Genomic DNA, 22058 nt, shown 5'->3' with positions numbered 1-22058 from the left:
AAATGTCACAAATTTTTTTACTGATCAGAACTTGTTACCTGTTAGTTGCACTAATTTCCCTTTACTTGAGATATGCAAATATAGTTTTTTAACGTGTAAGTTACGTCGTTTCTGCGTATTTAATTTTGAAATTTGTTTTGTGAACCTCCATTTAAATCAAGGAGGTTAGAATAAAAGGAGGGAGGGTTCGCCGTTTCCTCCACTATCGGGGATTGAAACCTCCGCCGAACAAGCGGCATCCATGTTTGTGACTTCAAAACATTGCATTACGTTAGTGACATGTACGTGTTTCTAAGCTGTTCCGTGCATGTATTTTCCAGTAAAAATATGTTAAATTTATAATGAAATGCTTCGCTATTGTTGAATTTTTGTTTTAAAGTAATAAAGATGATATCCATAATTTACTATGTACAGCAAATTATTAAGAAATAGTTCGAAATCTAAATGCATGCGCATAACATTAAAGCCTTTAAAAAATGATCTTTCTGCATATTTCACGGATTTGCTTAGGTTTCATTAGCAACCTGTTGGGTGTACTTCCCAATTATTCCTTTAAAAAGTGATAAATCTGATTTATTCACAATATTATCATAATTTATTAAAGAATCATTTCATATACAAAGTTTAAGGTATAAGAGCTGCTCTTCGTTCTGCATTTTTAGGAAACCTGAAATTAATAGCAAATAATTATCTAAAAAAATAGTCACAGGTTGCATTTTTTAAATGAAAGTTTTAAATAGAAGATCCTTTTCACAACCAACAACCTTATAACAACAAGAAAATAAATCATAATAAAATAAAACAGATTTATGTGAATTCAATTATTTCAGTTTATGCGCATTTCATATTTATTAATCTCAAAGAAACTGCCTTTAATTAAGCTGAATTACAGAAATACACCTATATAAGTTTTTGGATATATCTTTTCACATGTTCAATTGTGTAAATATTTTACATAATTTTATCACTATACTGGCCAGAAATTTGTAAGTTTATGCACCAGAACAGTTTATCTTAACTTTAAAAAAAAATGAATAATAATTAATATATAAAGAAAAGCATTGCTTTATTTAACATCTTTACAATTAATAAAAATAGTAATAAATGATTTCTTACTTTTCATGAAAGTTATAAAAGAATTACCTAAAACGTTCAAATTATACAATTTAAATCCTACCATACATCATTGTATCTTAAGGAAGGAAGATACTAGCTATAAACAGAAACATTAAAATGTATTTAACATTTTTTGATTATAGTTATATTACATAACATGTTTTGATTATTTAAGTCCTTTTTTTTCACATCTGGAAAGAAAACAACATGACATTGTGATATTTTTTAACATAGTTGTCATATTACATAAAAAAAGAAAATCAATACTTACGTGTGAAAAGTTATGCCCGGAATTTTTTTCGAGAATCTATTTGTGCATCCATACGCAACACAAGCTGACATGCTTCAAAAAAGAAAAGAAAAAAATGTTGCAATGACAGACTTCCTTGCACAAGTCACGGTGATAACAGGAAGATGGCCGCCACGCTTCACCGTTTAAGTTGAACCTTCCCTCCTTCTATTCTAACCTCCTTGATTTAAATAACCGAAGAACCACCACTGACCACGGGGAAGTTTGAAGCTCTGAATTAAAAATTCTGTATTTTCTAATTACATCTTTAACGTTAGGTTCTTTTCAATACTTTTCAAGTTTCCCGTTTACTTATATTTGTTCAGTAAATGCTTCAAAGCATTTTCTTTTGAGCTCTGATTTAATATTCTTAATATGGATTTTCCCGGAAAGAGAATTGTTTTCACGAAACTGGCAATACATAAAGCGGAAGTAGATTATTATTTTGATTTTGAGGGGATGGTAAACAAGAGGATATTTCAATAGAAATAGCGAAACATAGCCACAATTTTATAATATAAATACTATTCATTTAGTTGAGTTATTAAAATTTAAATATGTCTCTTCAAATGTGCAACGATACCAGCGAAGCTATTGCTTTGGAAGCAACTCTAGGATTGTATTTAAAACCTGCTTCTAAAATAAAAATCAGTGTACAGTTGCCAAAACTAAAAACTCCTGGGCAGAGCATTTCAAGTTGGCAGTTGATGGAAAAACTTAAAACAACTATACGACCAGATCAATTTTTGTATTTAAAAGCTCTCAAGATTACTTCAGCTGTCATCAAATTTGAAGGTGAGCTGGAAACTCGAGCTTCTTGTGAAAGAGCTCTTGCGCGTTTAAAAGCTGCTGGAGGCCTCAAATTAAATGGTTTCTCTGAATGGTTACAGATACGTGCGGCTCATGCAGCTTCCTCAGGCCCTACACGACACGACTGGGATTCATTCTTCCGAGATGCAAGAGGTGTTGATGAAATGAAACCGGGTGAGCGGCCAGATACTGTTTACTTGCAAGAATTACCAGTACGTTGGTTTGCAGAAATTGGGAAGCCAATAAAGCCTAGCGAGAGACTTTTGCAAAAGGCATTTGCAACTTACGGTAGAATTCGAAGGTTAGAAATCCCTGTGAACCATGAAACTGAAGAGCGAACATTCGGGAAAACTAGTTCATTGCATAGTGATCTTTTATTTGAAGCTTATATTCAGTACGAAGAATATGTGGAGTTTGCAATGGCTATGGACTCATTGAGGGGTAAGAAACTTCTGTACAAAGATGCAGATGGAAAAGTGTATTCTGCTGATATCAAGGTGCATCTATGAACTTTTTCTTAAATTGTTTAATTTCTTTCAGTAACATAGTAATCTCGGAGACTTCCAGTGAAATGTATGTGTTATTTTTAAGTGTTGCTACTTGAAAATACAGGTAAAGTGCAGAATCACCCACTGCTTGGTGCATTTTTAAGAATTGCACATACCCGGTACCCATGTACACATCGACCTATTTTCACTTTAAAAAAATCCCAGAATTGCACAAAAATGGCATTGTGCACTCCCTTGACTTTATCCATGTATACATCGACGTATTTTCATTTAAAAAGTCAAAGAAAATTGACAAAAATTTATTCTCTGCGGATGAAAACACGAAACTCAAAATTCTCCCCATCATTTTCTTATTACATATATTTCTTAACTTAATTCTGTCACCTGTCTTATTTAAAATAATAAATAATTTGTATATGAATAATAAGTTATGAATCAAAATTTTGTATTATAAACTGTTCATTCTTTATGCTGTACTATGTAAAAAACTGGTTGTTGTTCTTAACAAAATAAGCATTTTCATCAAATTTAACAGTTATTAAAAATAATGCATAATATCTTTCGAAGACATTATCCTGCTTCATGTACTAACATTTATTAGCAATTAATCTGTTACAATTATATAACATCTAAATTGCAAAGGAAAATGCAGTATATAATACAGAAGCCCTACAAATTTTATCACAGTGGCCATTAGTTTAAAATCATTAAATAGTATAATTTCATTTGAAGTATGCCTCATGAAAAACAGAAAGACTGTATGAGCAAATTGAAACTTTTGTTAAGATATCATTTAAAATACAAACTATTACTCTTTAAAGCGCCGTCTATTAAGCCAGATTGTCATACTGGTACTTCCATGTTAAAGAAATCATGCTGCTTTGCCAAAATTGGCACGCAGGGCCAGCCCCAGAGCATGTGCAACAGGTGGCAAAATTTGTAAAATTTAGATAATTACTGGGTGGCAGGTGCTAGAAATCGAAGTGGTTGCACTGTGTGGCAAAAAACCTAGCTTCGGCACTGTAATGGACTAATTTTTAAATATTGTCCATTGACCATTTTAACCAGAAAGTACAGTCATTTGTTATTTTGCTGTAATTATATAACTAAATACAAACTGAAAACATCTGTAGTAACTTATTACTAACTTGCATATTAAACATAAAAACTGCTTGTAATACCATTTTAACCAGAAAGTACAGTCATTTGTTATTTTGCTGTAATTATATAACTAAATACAAACTGAAAACATATATAGTAACCTATTACTAACCTGCATATTAAAAATAAAAACTGCTTATAATAATGCATCCATTTTAAGAAAAGATGAAAATTACATTATCAGCAGAATGACCAACCTTAGCATAAACACAGGATAATAAAATAGGGAAAACTATTTGAACGGATGATCTAAAGTGAAATTAAGCTACAAAAGGTTGAAACCAATATTTTTACCTAGAAACAACTAATAAAAAGTTATAAAAAGCAAAAAATCTGAAAGTTTTCAGATTTCATATTATGCCCAAGGGAGCTTTTTTCTAACGCTGTGTTACCTTTATTTATTAAATATGTTCTTCATACTTAAACCATAAAATTCAATTCAACAGCAATATCACAAAATAATTTTAAAAGAGCATATCTTTAGAATTTTCAATGCACAGTCTCGCACACTGGAAATAAAAAAATTTTTTTGTACAGTGTTGCCATGGCTCGTTTTGAAATTGTTGAGTTTCTTAATCAAAAACTCATAAATGCTTTACAAAATATGAAATAAATAATAAAACAAATTCCAAATTTGGACTTCCAGATGGCCAAATTAGGGCGGTAACGTTTGTTATTTAAAATTTGATGGCTCTAGGTACCGTTGTTTTATCACAGTGCTAGAAACATACATGCATTTATGAAGATTCTTTGTTATTTAATTTCTTTAAATATAATGCATCATGATAATATTTGGTGGCAACAATTTGAAAAGTGAAGCGCTACAAAATGCCAAAACAAAATTAATCAAGCTAATAAAAACTGGATTGCTGCTAAAATAAAATGGAATGTTTTAATACATTAAATTATGTTATAATAAAGTATAGCAGTATTAGTTTCTGTACTTTGGACTGCAAATAGTTGTAAAATAATTTTTAGAAAATTGTTTTCTCATTCGAATGCTTTAATATGCTAGATATTATTTGAAAGCAGGTGTTATCTATTTTATATACCTTCATTATTTTTATTAATTATTATATTTTTAGCAGAAGCAAACAAGAATTGTTTTCCCCATATAGACATTCATCCACTCTTGTTAAAAAAAATAAATTGCAAATACTTGGCTCTGTGCAACTTCAGCTTTGCGCACCAGTCAAAACACACATGCTATGCTGATATCTGAATATAACACATAAGTATTTTCTTCCAAGATCATGGTTTGCTGCGTAATTATTTTTGGCAACATATTGCTTTGCATCATGAATATTTTTTGTAACATTTTCTGTGGGGATGCAGATGATCAGAAAGTATCATTTATAAATTAAAAAGAAAAATAAGCCATGGTTAAAAAAATTATGGTAGTTCAAATCTTTAATGCTTTTGACTTACAACATTTTAATCTTTTCAATTTGTTTGCTTGAAAAATTGACTTAATCTGTGTAAATATATCTCTTTATAAATCAATATGTGCTTATTTTTACATTCCATATAAAAGTGCCATACTTCAAGTGTTGCATTTATGTACTGAAATATCTTAACTTATATGAACACAGAGTTACATAGTTCCTTATTTTATTTCACATATTTATTTTTGCAGTTTGTATGCATTGGAAATTGTCAGTAATTCAGGAAATGCTGATTAATAAAACATTACTCCACCTATGTGTTAGAATTAGTTTTAAAGAAATAATATGCATCAAAATGTAATGATTTCTGCTAAATGCAGTTCTACACCCTTCTTAGGATTAGATTATAATTAAGTTAACAGACAGTATCGTTTTTCTGTGCTTGTATATGCAGTGCAGTTACTGTTTTATTCTTTAATATAGAAAGAGGGGAGAATGGGGTTTAATATTCTTTATTTCTTCATTTCCCCCCACATTATAACTACGAATTGAGTTCTCAGAGGAAGTAATTAAACTTTATGAAGCCATCTGCATCAAAATAACTTGAGTTTTTTGTAGCACATTTATTTTATTCCTGTTTTATGTTACTTACTTGTCATCCCGTTGACCGTGAAACTCTGGCAAAGCAGTACAATTTAATGCTAGTTATGGATGAGTGTGATGTAACAACACACTTGTAACATCTGTGCTTTGAATTGATGTAAAGCTATTGATTCTCGATAAGGCACATTTTGTCTTCATGACCAAAGATGTAAATTAATTGTTACTGCTGTATTTTTTCATGCATTTGCAGAGAAGAAAGGATTAACATTTAGGATCTGCATTCTGTGGGACAATGAGCAATGGAACAATGAGCTTTCAGTTATGGGATCCTGCCATCAAGAAAGTATTTATTAATGAATATAATCTGATCAGCTAAATATGGTCAATAAAACAATAATAGATTGTGAAAATTATCTGCTGGAAGTTTGTACTCCTAGCTTTCTAAACAGAGCTTCCAGTAAAATCTGAGATCCTAACAAAATAGTAAAAATCAGTGAACACGTTTCTACAAACACAGAAATTAAGTGGGCTGAATACTGCTTGCTTATGAAATAAAGGAGCATCATTTCCTTTAGAACTTTGCAGGAACAATTGGTGCAACTTTATCTGGGATCTCTGCTAACTTTTATGATTTGATGGTAACCAACTTTCATGGCATGTAAGATTGAAGAGACAATACATAAGTACCTTTTTATATTGATATGTATGAAAACTGTATTCTTTATTACATTTATTTCTTCTAAAAAATTTTTTACGTCCTTGGATACTATTTTATTAAAATAGAAACAAGAACAACCTTAGCATACTTTTCTCTGTCCTTCTATCACATAACTTTGAAGTGTTACAGCATTAGCAATTACATTGTTGTTGCAAGAAAGATTTTCAAGTCATTAAATTGGCACAGCATCCAAAATATTTTTCAATGTAAAATAATAAATATAAGTTAGTGAGAAAAATTATGACTTGTAAGTATAGTATGGTAGAAGATTAAAAAAAAATATTCTCCTGTAGGTTGACTTTGACCGTACAAATTACCTTAGTGAGCGGCGTATCAAGAAACGAGAAGCAGAAGCAAAAAAAGCAAATACTGCATGTGTATTGCAGTTACCAGATGTGTAAGTTCTTTTTTCTCTCAATGTCTTTATTTTCCTCTTTGAGGTGTATCATTTTGCTTAAAACTCATATTAAAATATTTGTGCTTCTTGCAGAACTGAAAATGTTTCCCTTGCCAAAGTCCAAAATGTCCAAGCCCCGATTGATTCTTCAAAAATACAAAAAGTAGACATTCAGCAAAATTTGATGGAGCAAAAGGAAGTAGAAAATGAAGCTAAACTTTTGTTGAAAGAACTTCTGCATAGAGCTGAAGTAGGTTGTCTTTCTTTTTTAATGAGTAGCATATATTTCTTAGTTGAATAAATTGAACAAATGTTCGGTGCTTTCTGATTATCCATACCTTCATGAAAAGCTTCCAGTCCATTGGCAAAAAAAAAAAAAAAAAAAAAATGGGAGGATCTTATAGGTACTGTTCTGTTCATAAGTAATAACAAAAAGCATTTACAAACAAAAAAATGTTATTGCTGAGGGGGGTAGGAGATTGATTATGGCCAGAAACAGTGCACTAGAAGGGAGAAAAAACACTCTGCAGTGAAATGATAGATTTACATGTTCGAGTACACATTCAATTCCATGTGTTTGGTATGTACGTACGTGGATTATCGTATGTATACTAAAAATTATGCAAAATATAAAGAAGTTCTACCAAATTTTCAACCTGGGGATACAGATAATCAGAAAGTATCCAACATTTTTTTGGGTAGAAGATGGGATGCAACCACCAATAATCAACAAGTTGTTTAACGTAAAATTTTTATTTTTATTTATTTATTTATTGGCTGTACATTATATTGGTGTTAAAATACATATTTATATTTGATATTTATAAAACATGTAACAGCATGTAGTACTGTTATATACCATACTAAAGATAAAATATTAAGAATTTCTCCATATTTAATTATCTTTATCTTCTCAGTATTTTATCTTCCTAGCAGTAAGCTTTTATCATCATCATCATAATTTAATTTAAAATATTTTAATCAATATCAATTTTTTTATAATCTGATATGGGATTAATAATATATTTTTATACGTAGGTAAATTGAAAAATAAGTTTCTCCTGTCGACTGTGGTCAGAGTTGTGTATGAAAGTCAAAAAATAGAATGAGACATTAAAGATATGACATACCTTTATTTTATTATTCTCGTACAAGTACGTTGAGACATTTTTCATATCGCTTGATAAGCTTCAAAAAGTCCTCAAAAAAAAATTCATGCTTTGCATATGGAAGAAGCGTTGAACGGCTATGGGCGAAAGGCAACACAGCAGGAAAACGCGCAAGTCACCGATACACCATTGGGTAGAGGTCGCTGCAAATCAAGCAGATGGCGCTATTGCAGTGCCTGCGCAAAGTGGAGACCAGCCTCTTATTTGAGCCCCGGTAGGTATGGAGAGAAGGTGCATTTTGAATTCGTGGTCAAAGGAGGAAGTGAGAGCGGTTATCCGCTATGAATGGGCACGTGGAGTATCGGGAACAGAAATTCATAACTGCCTCGTGGAAGTCTATGGGCCAGGTGTGATGTCGAAGCAAATGGTGCGGAGATGGTGTCGCACATTCAGTGATGGACGTCAGCAAGTGGAGGACATACCGAGAGCTGGACGGACCCGCACGGCCACTACAGATGCAAATGTCAGGAAGGTGGATGACATGATTAGAGCAAACCAGCGTATCACCATCGATGAAGTAGCGGAAGAACTTGGAATCTCACATGAGCGAGCTCAAAACATCATCCACGACATTCTTCGATACAGAAAAGTGTCAGCACGATGGGTGCCCCGACAATTGACCTCGACACTCAAGGAACAATGCATAGGGGTCAGCCTGGAACATCTCGTGCGTTACCATGAAGATGGCAATGACTTTCTGTTTCGGATTGTGACGGGGGATGAAACGTGGGTCCACCATTTCACGCCAGAATCGAAGGCCGCATCTATGGGGTGGAAACGTCCATCATCACCTGTCCGAAAGAAGTTCAAGACAACTCCCTCTGCAGGTAAAGTGCTCCTCACAGTTTTCTGGGACGCCCAAAGAGTTTTGTTGCTGGACTTTTTGGAGGTTGGAACCATCAATGCTACGCGCTACTGTGACAGCCTGTCGAAATTGAAAGAGGCGATTCGGAAAAAGCGGCCTGGCCTTCTCACATCTGGTGTTCTGCTGTTGGATGACAATGCCAGACCACATTCGGCGACGGCAACACAAAACCATATTGCAACTCTTTGTTGGGAGCGCCTACACCATCCGCCATACAGTCCTGATCTCGCACCAAGCGACTTCCATCTGTTTCCGGCTTTGAAGAAAAATCTCGGGGAAAGGCGCTTTGGAAGCAATACTGAAGTGAAACAAGCCGTTCAACGCTTCTTCCATATGCAAAGCCCTGATTTTTTCCTGGAGGGCTTTTTGAAGCTTATCAAGTGATATGACAAATGTCTCAATGTACTTGGTACCTATGTGGAAAAATAAAGGTATGTCATATCTTTAATGCTCATTCTAATTTTTGACTTTCATATACAACTCTGACAACTGTCGACAGGGGAAACTTATCTTTCAACTTGCCCTCGTATCCAAATAGATTTTGGATTGTCACATTAGCGTGTTTCTCTTCTAGTCTTACCCTCGTATCTTTTCTTTTTAGCAGGATAGTCAAAAAGTGTCATTTCATTTAGCATGCTTGGCAATAATGTATTAATTATAATAAGCATATTTAGATCATTTATCATCTTGCTGTAGACTTTTATTATGCTATGGAAGTTATGTTACAAAAATGGTTGAAATGTTGCAAAAAACATTTAAAAACAGCACTATCAGAAACAAAAGTTTTTTAGCAGTATAAGATGTTGTAGGAATGTAGAGAATGTATCAAAATGAACCATGATCTGATATACTAGTCACTTTACTAATGTCAATCAAGTCTGAAATTTGATGCTTTGTTGTTAAAAATTGGATTATTATTGAGTTGTATCAGTTGTACCCTGCAAACAATTTTGAAAGGTCATTTGAGCTTACTGCACATTGCTCCTAGTGTCATTCCAAAAATGTTACATTTTTTCAAAAAAAAAAAGGTCAAATGGCTTTGATGAAATGTGGATCTGTGCAGTTTTAATACAAAAACAGCTCAATCAAGTAAATGCAATGAACAAGTTTTCTAAACGATCTATGACCGAGGCATTGCATAAAGCAAGCTTGAAAAGGCTGTGTTGATCAGAAACCAAAATTGTATTGATACTTTTTTAAAATTTTTACTTCCACTGTTTCTTATTTCTAAGTAATTCATAGAATAAGATATGAATTACGGCAAGATGACGTGGGAATTTTGTACCATGATACTGTACCTACATATAATGCTTTAACTTTTGGCCAGACATTCAACGAATATGGCTTAGAAACTCCATATTAACCAATATGGCACCATGTAGCTTTTTCTTACTATAGTTAAAAACTTCCATTTCACCTTATAGTCCCCATAGTTATTAGTTATATAATGATACTAAAACATTTGTTGCAAATCCTGAAGGGTGCACTAAAACAATCTTAAAACCACATTTCAAGGATTAGAAAGACATTGAATTTGAAAGAACAAATTTAGACTATATAAGTTCCCCCCCCCCCGAAAAAAAAAAACTTAGATTGGTGTAGATTGTAAATAAAACTGATTTGATTTTGAGAGCAGTCTAATGCTGGTTTCTCCTCTTCAAGGGGGGAAAAAAAAATCCATTGTAGACAAACTGCTGAACAAATAGATAAATATGAATATAGCACTCTTTCTGCTGTATCTATTTTGCTTTTTGTTTTGTTTCTGGTATAGGATTTTTTGTATCTGAAGAGAAAAGTCTTGTGTGAGCTCACCTTTGAAATGAGCAGTTTTATTTAAAATCTGTACCAACTTCCTCAAACAAACATATACTTATATTTTACATTGGTATGTATATTCTCCTTTATAGTTCAGCTTGTACAAGAGCCTAATGAAAATTTTAAAAATTCCTTCATGTAAATATTTACAGATATTTGTAAGGAAATTTCGGTATGTTTAGTTTTACTATAACTTTTGGTATTACTTAAAAGAAAAGTTTATCTCATCAGTACTTAGATTTAATTCATTAAAAAGCTTAGAAAATTTATCCAGAATAATGCAGTTATAGGAATTGGGGGGAGAAGAACTAGTATTTATTAATTTAAAGCTTCAGAAAGTCTTGGCGACTATCTTTGGGAAACTATTTCATAGGAAGGCTGATTCACATGTAAGATATGTGAAAAAGATGGTGCTTTTGTATTAATGGCGCATTATTTAACGTCAAACATAAATGTTGATGAAACATCTGACTAGATTGCACCAGCTTTAATTATACGTAAAGCTTTATTCAACAAAAAATTAACTTGTAATAACAGTAATGTATCATTTAATACCATATATGTAAAGTTTAATGTGCATAATACCAACTTTGTGTAATTCTGTGAATTTTTTTAAATCAAAACGACCAGAAAATTCTACAAGTTTGGCATTGTACATAGTAAACATTGCATAGCTATTCATAATGTAATATAAACAGACTTCCACATTTTGTGTTTCAGAGCATATTTGACAGTTGGCACCAGATTAACAGAAAAGGACCAAAGAGACAGTTCTGCAGATAGTGACATCAGTTGCAAATTAAATCTGAATGCTCCCAAGTGGCCAGATATATTTATGTGTTCAAAAATATTTGTTATGATACCTAAAACTACATATACATACATCTTGAAATATATCCATACAATTAAGGTAGTATGTACGAGGGCCGTCGAGGAAGTAGATTACGTTTCCGTCTGTGTCCGCTAGGGGCGGGGCTAGCACGGCCATCTTGGGGTCAGAGCGTTGCGCAGCTCAGTCTGCATCTAGCCGTGCTAGTGAGAGGTTCGTGCTGTGCTCCGTTCAGATACTGTGACGGTTTGAAATGTCTGCGTTAATTGAAAATCCCGCGAGCTGCGAGGTGCGCTCAGTAATAAGGTTTCTGACTGCAAAAAACTGTAAACCGATAGAAATCTATCGGCAGCTTCGTGAAGTGTATGGGGACAACATTATCACTGAAGGTGGAGTGCGTCAGTGGGTCATAAGATTTCAAAATGGCCGAACCAATGTTCACGACGAAGATCGAAGTGGGAGACCCAGCATAGTGACCGCCGAACTTCTCGAAAAAGTCGATGCTAAAGTCCGTGAAAATCGAAATTTCACAATAACGGAACTTTCTTTGAGTTTTCCACAAATTTCGCGAAGTTTGTTGCACGAAATCATCAACGAAAAGCTTGGTTACCACAAGTTTTGTGCAAGATGGATTCCAAAAATCTTGACAGAGGACCACAAAAATCAGCGAATGGCTGCAGCGTTGAACTTTTTGGACGCTTACCATAAGGATGGTGACTCTTTACTCGATCGCACCGTTACTGGTGACGAAACATGGGTGAAACATGTGAACTGTGAAACGAAATTGCAATCAATGCAGTGGGGGCACACAAGTTCTCCCCAAAAACCCAAGAAATGCATGCAAACAATGTCGGCAAGGAAGATGATGGCGACTGTTTTTTGGGACAGAAAAGGTGTAATTTTGGTGGACTTCCTGGAAAGAGGCACTACAATAAACTCTCAAAGGTATTGCCAAACTCTCCAAAAACTCAGAAGAGCAATTCAAAACAAGCGCAGAGGAATGTTGAGCTCTAAGATCTTGTTGATTCACGACAACGCCCGGCCCCACACGGCAAATGTCACTCGTAAAGTTCTTGAATCTTTTAAGTGGGAGTTGTTTCCTCATCCGCCGTACAGTCCCGACCTGGCACCGAGCGACTTCCACCTATTCCCAGCAATGAAGAAGTGGCTGGCTATGCAGCGTTTTGATGACGACGCACAGCTGCAAGAAGAGGTAACGAAGTGGTTGAAGGCGCAGGCGGCCGAATTTTTCGACGAAGGAATTTCCAAGCTCGTACATCGCTACGATAAATGCCTTAATTTGTATGGTGACTATGTAGAAAAGTAGTATTTGAGTGTGGCTTTCATCTGTATATAATAAAATTTGTTTCCTATACTTTGTTTATTTTTTTATTCCAAAACGTAATCTACTTTCTGGATAGCCCTCGTATAATGGAAGAGAAGGAGTCAAGGCACAAAGTGGAAAATAATTTTTGAATTATAATTGAGAAAATAATACTTTCTCATAGTTTTTCTGGGAACTTAAGGAAGTGCTAAATATCCTTGGCCACATGGAGGATTAATACTCTTGACTTCTTCATTACCATGTATGTTAAAAATGCATAATATTGTTTTATGCATTAGGGGCAAAATATTTTAATTGGGATTATTTTGATTGTATTTATAGTGTACTTGTTAATGTGTACATTTAGTATGGCTTTGTACTTGAAATAATCAGCTATACAGTGAAACTTTTCTATGATGACTACTAACGGTTCCAAATGATTTTATCTTGCGTGAAAATGAATATTTGTGATGGCAATTATTAGTTGCATTGAAGGCTTTGACCTACTCGAAGGTCTTTGCATCTGTTAAAGAAAGATACTCATGTAGAAGTGTAATATATCAGCTTATCAATACCAGAATATTATTAAAATTGCAAATTAATGATAATAAAAAATTAAATTAAACTTAGAGAAAAATTCTTGTTATAATGATTTTTAAATCTTCTGTAAGATTTTAAAATTCAGAAAACATAAAACCATTCTCCAAAAAAATAGTAAAACCATATATTATAAATTTTATTCAATAATTTCAAAAATACTTACTGTTATATTCCTCTAGGGAAATCTTAATATTTGATTTTGCATTTAGGTTAATCGCTTTTCTAAAGGAATTTAAATTTCGTAAAATAAATCAGCTGTCTTATTATTTCATAGAGCATATATATATTTTTAAAGATAGTTTTGAGCTTCATTAGATAGCCACTTTACTTGAAATTTACATGTACCTCTGGAGAAAATTAGACATCAATATAAAGCTAACAGTTTGTAAAACTTAGAGTAAAATATTAATGTTTCAAGAAATTTTAAAATTTAATTGTAATTACTTGAAAAAATTAGTATTAGATTATGTTTAATAACAATGCATCTTAGTAACAGATTTATTTTATTTGTAAAAATTACAAAAGTGCAGTTTGAGTTTAGGTGATTGCTTTAGCTTATTCATTTCCTATTTACTTAATAGGTCCTTAATTTTTTTTCATTGGTAATCCTTTAAAAGTACTTGATTTCTGTGTGCCATACACACTTCTGCACATAAGAAGTGTGTGCACTTTACTTCTGCTTGATTTCATTTTCAGTCAGAAGTAGTTTCTTAGACATTTTCTTGCTCCTTATAACACATAATTAATACCAATTCTTTAAAATGCTTTTTTATTATATTTATCGATGTTCCTTTCAAATCTGCAAATACATGCACCAAAGAATTTTTCTTAATTAATTCATCTATATAGTCTCTTAAACTGATATGTATTATCAGTGTAATTATTATAAGATGCTGTTGTTAACCTTTAAGTGAACTAATAATTAAGAGAGCTGAAGATTGTTCTAATATGGCCTCAACTTTGATTTTTATACATTATCAGTTTTGCAGACAAGCAGTGAAAAAGCTAATATAAGTAGTTTGGAATATGTTGAATCATCCATAAATGCCAAGTTAATGTTACTATGCTGGAAAAAAAATTAACTTTCTTTCCAAAGTAAGGACAGGATAATTGAAAAGTTATGCATTTTACAGTAAACAAGTAACGTTTGTTGATTTAATGTTCATTACCTTATATGGTGCTAAGGCAACATCAAACCATGCCTTCACAACATATGCTTGAAATGACAGCCTTGTTTAATAAAGCATGCATATGCTGTTTATACCATGTGTGATGCCGCTTCTTGGAGCACTTGTACATTAATATTATTTCATCATCATGTTCCTTTTTAGGTCCTCCAGTGTATACAGATTGTTTCCTTTAAAATATCCCCTCCTGAGAAAATCGGTAGGTATCAAACTAAGTGAACATGAGATCCTTAATTCCTTTGAAATAATGAAGTTAGATGTATTATAAGTGGTACCATCTTGCTGCAACCAACACTCACTTTCATCAGCTTCAGGAAATCTTGGTATTTGCTGCAGTGCTCACTGTAACTTCAAAGAAAAGAGGACTTATTGTTCAACAACAGCACAATAACTTCCGATTTTTGTATACAAGAATATTTCATATAACACATGAATTTTTGACAGCCATTAAGTTGGAACCTTACTTCATCCCTGAAGAAGACCCAGTCAAGCTCTGAAAAAGCATGGTTGTCAGCAGATGATCAGACCATGCTAAGCATTTCTCTTTATCCAACTCCTGCACATCATGAACATGATATATATGAAGGTGTAACTCTGTTGTTTTCTGAGCACTTTCATGAGAAATTGTTATTGCACTGATAATCCCTTTGGGCTTTTTAAAGGTGATTAGGTCTCTCATCTTATCCCAAATCAGCCTCAGTCAAAACTGCCATTCTTCCTGATCTCTTTCTATGTGTAATTGAACTTCATTCCTGAAAACAAACAATTTATTTTGTTACCTTCAAATTGTTTAGGCAGTGTGGCATCCATATATTTTTCCAAACTCATGTAAAAGTGCACATGAATGACTGGCAAGATGCATTCAATAATGAAAATTTTCTGTTTTTTGAAAGAGGCATATCTGTCTAAAAAAGCAGAGCTGTAAGTTGGATCTCGTAAGAACACTAGATGAAGTATGGCATGTGTGCTCATTGTTAGTACTCATGGAGCAGGGATTTTTAACCAGGAGTGTATTCATAGCTTCGGGAGAGGGGGAATGTGGCCAGCCTTTTTTTTGTTGTAGTTTATGAATATAAAATACAAATTATATGCAAGTTTTGTTATTTATGAAAAAATTTTATGCTTTTTGTTGTTTAATTTATAAAACAAGTTAAAAAAATAATCTAAATTTAAGTGAATTTATACAGTACCTGCCACTTTCTTATTGGTTAATAAAATCAACCACTTATTATGCTCAAATTTCCAAGAACTAAAACAAATGCATACTAATCAATAAAAAGACTGCTGTTTAAACTCATCTCCACCACTTATTAAACTCAGATTGACAGAAGACTAATTTTTTATCGCTAGAATATCCTATTTGTACCTATCAAAGCTTTTCTTAAGTCATACATTTAATATTTTGAGAATCATGGCTTCAGGAATGTAGTGCTTCAGTAAAATAGGTTTAACCAAAATTTTCCTACCCCCAGTCCGGCCCACCAGCGGCCGAGCGGTTAAGTTGCTGAACACTGGTAGTTCGGTCCGAGGTTCGAATCCCGTGAATGGGCTGGCTGCATGGCCGTTTCCGTGGTTTTCCCCATGTGTAACATGTATACAAGCCAATTACCCTTAGAAAGTCCTCCACGAAGGCATCCCTTCCTTTAGGCAGATAGCCCTAGTGTGCTTTGCCGTAATCTCAATAAACCAAACCTACCCCCAGTCCTTGTACCTGTGAGACACTGTTTTCAGAGTTCTTTGTTTGCAAAGGATTTCCGTCGTACATGCAGAATTTCCTTATCTATAGGCTAACTAAGACAATCTTCTAGAGGTGTTATAAATGAGTGAAGATTCTTTCTCAAATACCAGCTGATAAGAGGTGGAATGGAAACTTCAGTATCCCATCTTTTAAAGTTTCTACATTCAAAATCTGCCTTGTGGGTTAGAAAAATTAATAGTTACAAAGAATTACAAAAAAAAAGGTCATGAAATGCTTCTAAATGTTACCCTTCATGATGAAGAGTTTTTGAATCAAAAGGGAGGGTAAGTGTAGAATGTAGGGAGTGGTAACTGTAAAAATGCAAGAAAAGCACTAGTCATGTTTGCAGTTGTGGCAGACCGACTTGATAAACAAAATGCAGTCTCTGCTGGCTTGACGTGTGAGTTTTAAAATTGTATGTCTTTGGTAGAACTATTTTTTTAATATATTGTATGCTTAATTTATAATGCATCAGAAATGCCTAAGCAAAAAGATTTAAGCCTGGAAGTAAAAAAAAAAAAAAAAAATTAAAAGATCTTGATGTTCTTGGTAAATGCATCCCCCCTCGAATGCTGCATTTAAACTGAGAATATTCCTGAACAGCACTGTGCAGTTTACTTAAAAAAGTATAATTGATGAACTAAAAACTGTAAATGTCTCAAAGAAGTGCTAAAAAGACAGAAAATGCAGAGTCATTGATATTGGTTTTCGATAATTTTCCAAGGTATAGCTAATTTTTTTTTATTATTATTATTATTTCTAGAGCATTATTTACCAATTGGCTAAATGCTATGGGAGAATTTTACATCAACTGACATATGGCTCACAAATTAGAGGAAGAGAAATCCAACATTGTTCTTCAGAAACTGTATGGTAAGAACAAAGAAGCAGATCATCATGTAGCTGATAACTGGATAAAAGACATTTTACTTACTAACTGAATACAAGTCAAAAAAAATTATAATGCAGACAAAAATTAGACTGCAAGACAGTACAGAACATTACCAGAAATTCACATTACTGTCTAAAAATAAAACAGTAGTTGGTTCAAGAAACTGATGGAATAATTTAATGTTATGTGATACAAACCTAAAAATTAAGATGACATTGGTTATTGACAAAAGCAGAAAACCTCGATGTTTGAAATGAGCCAAACAAGAATTCATTTGTAACTTGCCACAGCAACAAGAACTTATGAATGACAAATAGAATATTCACACAGTCCTTGGACAAGTTTTGCCTTTATTGTGAGCACTCTGTAAGAAGAAGCATTATAAACTTTTGTGGTATTATTACATGTATGTCTAAGTCCCCCGTAACAATTTGGTTTGGTTTAATATGCACATAATGTGAAGATTTGAGAATCAAAAAATCCTCATAGGATAAGGAAATTGATGTAGGACAGCCTGAAAGTGAATGTTTGGTGTGGGATGCTACATGACAAAATTTTAGGACTTTTCTTCTTCAGTGAACAATCCAGAGTTTACCTTTATACATTGATTAAGTAAATTTATTTGCAGTTGAAGGACCATCAATCAGAGGTTATATTGTTGCATGTTATAATAAGGTTGTGTAATTTATGTCGCTTGTCACAAAAACTTTAAACCTTGTTTGTGAAAGTGCGACCAGTACCTAAGGTGTAAATCTTTCTGTTCCCAAACAACAAGCTGCTGTTAAAGTTCTTCAGGAACTTTAACTGATTAATATCTTTGCTTTATGGAGACTGTGCATTTTTACTGATTTTCTTTTAAAATGGAACAGTGAACTGAAAATTGAAAAGAAAAAAAAAAAAAAAAAAAAGCTTTCCTATTCAGATAACTGTGCAATAAACACACTTCTAATCTCTCTCTGAAAAATATTAGTGTCTCTTTTTAAAAATACAACTTATTTTTGATGTTAGGGTGATATAAGAGCTTTCAATTGTCATTACAGAAAGGATGTTCAGTAAATGATTAACCGAATTTAATTTTCTGGAAATGTAAGCACTTCAAAGAAGATAAGTAAATCAGTATCTCTGCTAGACACTATGCATATTATAGTCAGTGCCTGCTAATATTTCAGACATCAATGAGATAAATTATGATTATTCATTTTTAGAATATGTGTCAATTCACAGCAGCATTGAGACAGTAGTATACAAGGTAACCAAAAACGTTCTTGCTGTTTTTTGACAATCAGAAAGAAAAAGTTATAAAACAAATAATAACACCGCTAATCTTTAAATTAATCACCATCGACATCCAGTGCCTTTTGCCAACGAGTGGCTAGCTGTGTGATGCCATAGCGGTAAAACTCAGGAGTCTTGGACGCAAAGAAGTCCGTGAGAGCCTTTTCGAGGTCTGGCCGGTTGTTGAAGGATTTCCGATGAAGTGATTGTACAGGGAATGGAAAAGGTGGTAGTCTGTTGGCGCGAGGTTTGGGCAGTATGATGGATGGAGTAATGTCTCCCAGCCCAGTCGCTGGATAGTGTCCCTGGCCACCCGAGCCTCATGCGGCCTTGCATTGTCATGGAGGAAGAGTACCCCTTACGATTGACCAATGCTGTCTCTTTATGCATCAGTACCTGATGCACACGTTCCAACTGCTGCGAGTACTGGCCTGTCCTGATGGTTTGGCCCACTGGCAGGAGCTCATAGTGCATCATTTGGCGACTAGTCCACCAGATACAGAGTATGATCTTTTGTGGGTGGCGAGAAGTTATCGCAGTTTGAGGTATAGGGTCCTGTGGTGACAACCAATGTCTGGAACAACTGTTCATCGCTGGTGAGAACTCTATCAAATATGGATGCATTGCGGTGCTGCCTTTCCTATGGGATACAAACGGAGTCTGATCGTTTCATCAGATACCTGGAAGTGTGCAGCAAGCTCACCACATTTTTGGCTACTGTCACTCCCTGGGGCTGCTGTCAGGGCCTCATCGTCCAGCCTTGTGGCCGACCGCTGCTTGGTTCATCACTAAGAGACATATTCCCTGACCTGAACTTTTCGAACCATTGCTTAGCGGTTCTTTCGTTAACGGCATCATTCCCAAAGGCCTGGCAAATTCGGCCACTTGATTCTGCTGCTGACAGGCCCACTTTACAATTATACGGCAAACAACTCCGAACGAGCGCCTTTGACGCGTCCATTTCAATCAGTCGATGTTTGAAGTTCCGTTTACCGTTGTTCGCCGCGCTTAGCTAGAATGTGAGGTCTAGCTTTTACCGGTTGTCGTGAAGTGTAGTTGCTTGAAGCACTGCAAGTGCTCGAATGCTTGAGTAGGTCCGGAGACAGGATAGGAGCTGGAGGGGGGTAGACGCCAGCTCACGTGAGGCAAGCAGACATCCGAATGGTAGTTCAGGAGGAAATTCCAGCATCTTAGAGTGTAGAGAATGCAAGCAAAATATACAAAATATAACATCATAACATTCCCGTAAAGAAACAGGGCTAATATGTTTGAAGTACCGATGCAACGCGCTTTTATAATCTTGTACAATGTCCGGACTCCTATCCTATCCTAACCTCTTCATCGCCATGTTTGGTGACTATTTTTATGTTTGGGTTCACTCTTCCAATGTCATATCAGAAACGGCAAGAACTTTTTTGGTTACCTTGTATATAGTGTACTATAATATGGAGCACTGTGCAAGAACTGACTGCAAAAGTCATGACATGCCATCATCAATGAATTTAGATAAATAATACAGATTCTAAGAAAAATTCTTGAATTGAAAGATGCTGATCAAAAATGCTATCAGCAGTTTTACAGAATTGAGAATACAATTGAGAAACTGTTGTTGAATAATCTGAAACAAATGTAGTTAATTGTTCGTAAAAGATAAAATTTCATCAAGAAAAATGTAATTATGATTTTTTATAAAACATTTTAAAATTGCATAAATAATTTAATATTCCTTTTTAATTATTATTTTAGGATTAATTCATGAATTGTTAATTATTTTACTTAAAAAATTTTTAATCTGATATCACGGTTTCCAGTGCACGTATCACCATTTATTAAACTCAGCCACTTAATAAACTAAAATACGTTTGGAATAGAAGTGATTTTAATAAGCAATGGGTATTGTATATGTATATTTCGAGTGTCGGAAAGGAGGATGAATTTATAATAGGATGCTTATGTGGTGTGCGCAGCTTTTCAATCTTGCTGAAAATCTCTTTTAATAAGAATCTGAAATATTTATATATAGATTAAATATTATATATTAGAATTTGCGATATTTATATCCTTATATATTTTTTATTTCAAATTAATTTTAGTTTATTATTAAAATTCAGCATTTTGCATGTTGTTTTAATAAATATTTAGTGATCTAGTTTGTCTTAGAAAGTAAAAAATATCCATTTCGGTGATCAAGTTCTCAGAAATATTGACCACTTTCAGAGTTAAAAGCCACTGTCTGTGTAACCGTGTATCTGTATATATGATTCTAAATCTGCATTCTTGTAAAATTGGACATATCCTTGGAAGATTTTTTTAATCATGTTATTTTTAGAATGAGATTTTTCTGATTTAATCATAATCTTATTAAATTTAGATTGCTTTTTTGCTTTTAAATAATGTTTTATTCCTCCCTTAGCATGTAGTTTTAAGACTTGTCAATAAATATACAGGCGTCTGGTTAATCTATTATTAAAATTATAATTTTTGGTGACACAACTTTTCCTTGAACTTTTTGAACAGTGGGATGTTATTGAACAGCAGTTTGAGTAACTGAAATCTGTATGTTAATATATTAAAATTTTGCTTTTTAGTGTTTTTATTTGTAAATTAAAACATTTTTATTCTCAAATTATTTTAGATTACTGAGAGGAAAAAAGAAATGGAAAAGAAAATGAAGTTAGAAAAGTCTGCTTTAAAGCAACTTGATATAAAGACTCAGAAAAAAGAAGAAATTAAGCTAAAGGAAGAAAAGAAAACTCGAGAAAAGCTTATACAAAAGGAAATTATTTTAAAAAAGAAACTTCTAAGAAATCTTAAAGCTAAAGAACAGGAAAAAATTATTGAAACTAGAGAGAAACTACGTAAAGAACTAGCTGGACGTAGAGTTCTTAAAAGTGTGCTAGCAAACAGGACATTTAATAGTTCTACATTTAAAAAGAACTATTAGTAAACTCTTTCATAAATATGCAAATATTTGCATAAATTATACATTTATGAAAACCTGTGATCTTTTACAATGTAAAGAGGAATTTATTATTTTATAAATAAGAAAATAAATATTTTCTATTGTTTTGTTAGAATTCTAAAAGTTCAAATATATTTTATGTTTGTAAAGTCTCATACTATTAACTTCATCAGTTGGAGATGTTCAAATGACAGGCAGCACATGTCACTGAGCAGTAAGAGATATTTAATTTTTTATCCTTTTCTTATTATTGATGTTACTTAGAAATGTGCAAATTTTGAAATTAGCAATACATTTTATTAATGTCAGCAGTATTGAAAATGTAAAATCTACAGCGATGTACCTAACCAGTTAACTGTGGCTGTCTCGTTTAAGAGTGCGCACCGTTTTGTATTGCCAAAATCGAGCTATGAC

At 33.4% G+C, this 22058-nt stretch overlaps 1 protein-coding gene across 1 annotated transcript; it reads left to right on the top strand.

Annotated features, from left to right (window-relative positions):
* The first annotated feature begins 1822 nt into the window (after nt 1–1822).
* On the top strand, nt 1823–21759 carry Xe7 (A-kinase anchor protein 17A). The gene is made up of 4 exons (XM_035377567.2): nt 1823–2712; nt 6885–6988; nt 7082–7238; nt 21318–21759. Exons 1-4 carry the CDS (start codon nt 1963–1965, stop codon nt 21624–21626), a joined length of 1320 nt encoding a protein of 439 aa, XP_035233458.1. The 5' UTR covers nt 1823–1962; the 3' UTR covers nt 21627–21759.
* The last annotated feature ends 299 nt before the right edge of the window (nt 21760–22058 follow it).

The sequence above is a fragment of the Stegodyphus dumicola genome, chromosome 8 (genome assembly GCF_044657685.1).
Source record: "Stegodyphus dumicola isolate Sdum_Otavi_A_Nest chromosome 8, ASM4465768v1".
In the NCBI taxonomy this organism is placed as follows: Eukaryota; Metazoa; Arthropoda; class Arachnida; order Araneae; family Eresidae; genus Stegodyphus; species Stegodyphus dumicola.
This window is presented reverse-complemented; position numbering and strand designations above follow the sequence as displayed.

Bases quoted from the DNA above. Each gene is read 5' to 3' on its own strand.
- Xe7 (XM_035377567.2), top strand. From the start codon at position 1,963: ATGTCTCTTCAAATGTGCAACGATACCAGCGAAGCTATTGCTTTGGAA. The intron at 2,713-6,884 runs GTGCATCTATGA...ATTCTCCTGTAG, and splicing joins TGTATTCTGCTGATATCAAG to GTTGACTTTGACCGTACAAA. The intron at 6,989-7,081 runs GTAAGTTCTTTT...TGCTTCTTGCAG, and splicing joins GTATTGCAGTTACCAGATGT to AACTGAAAATGTTTCCCTTG.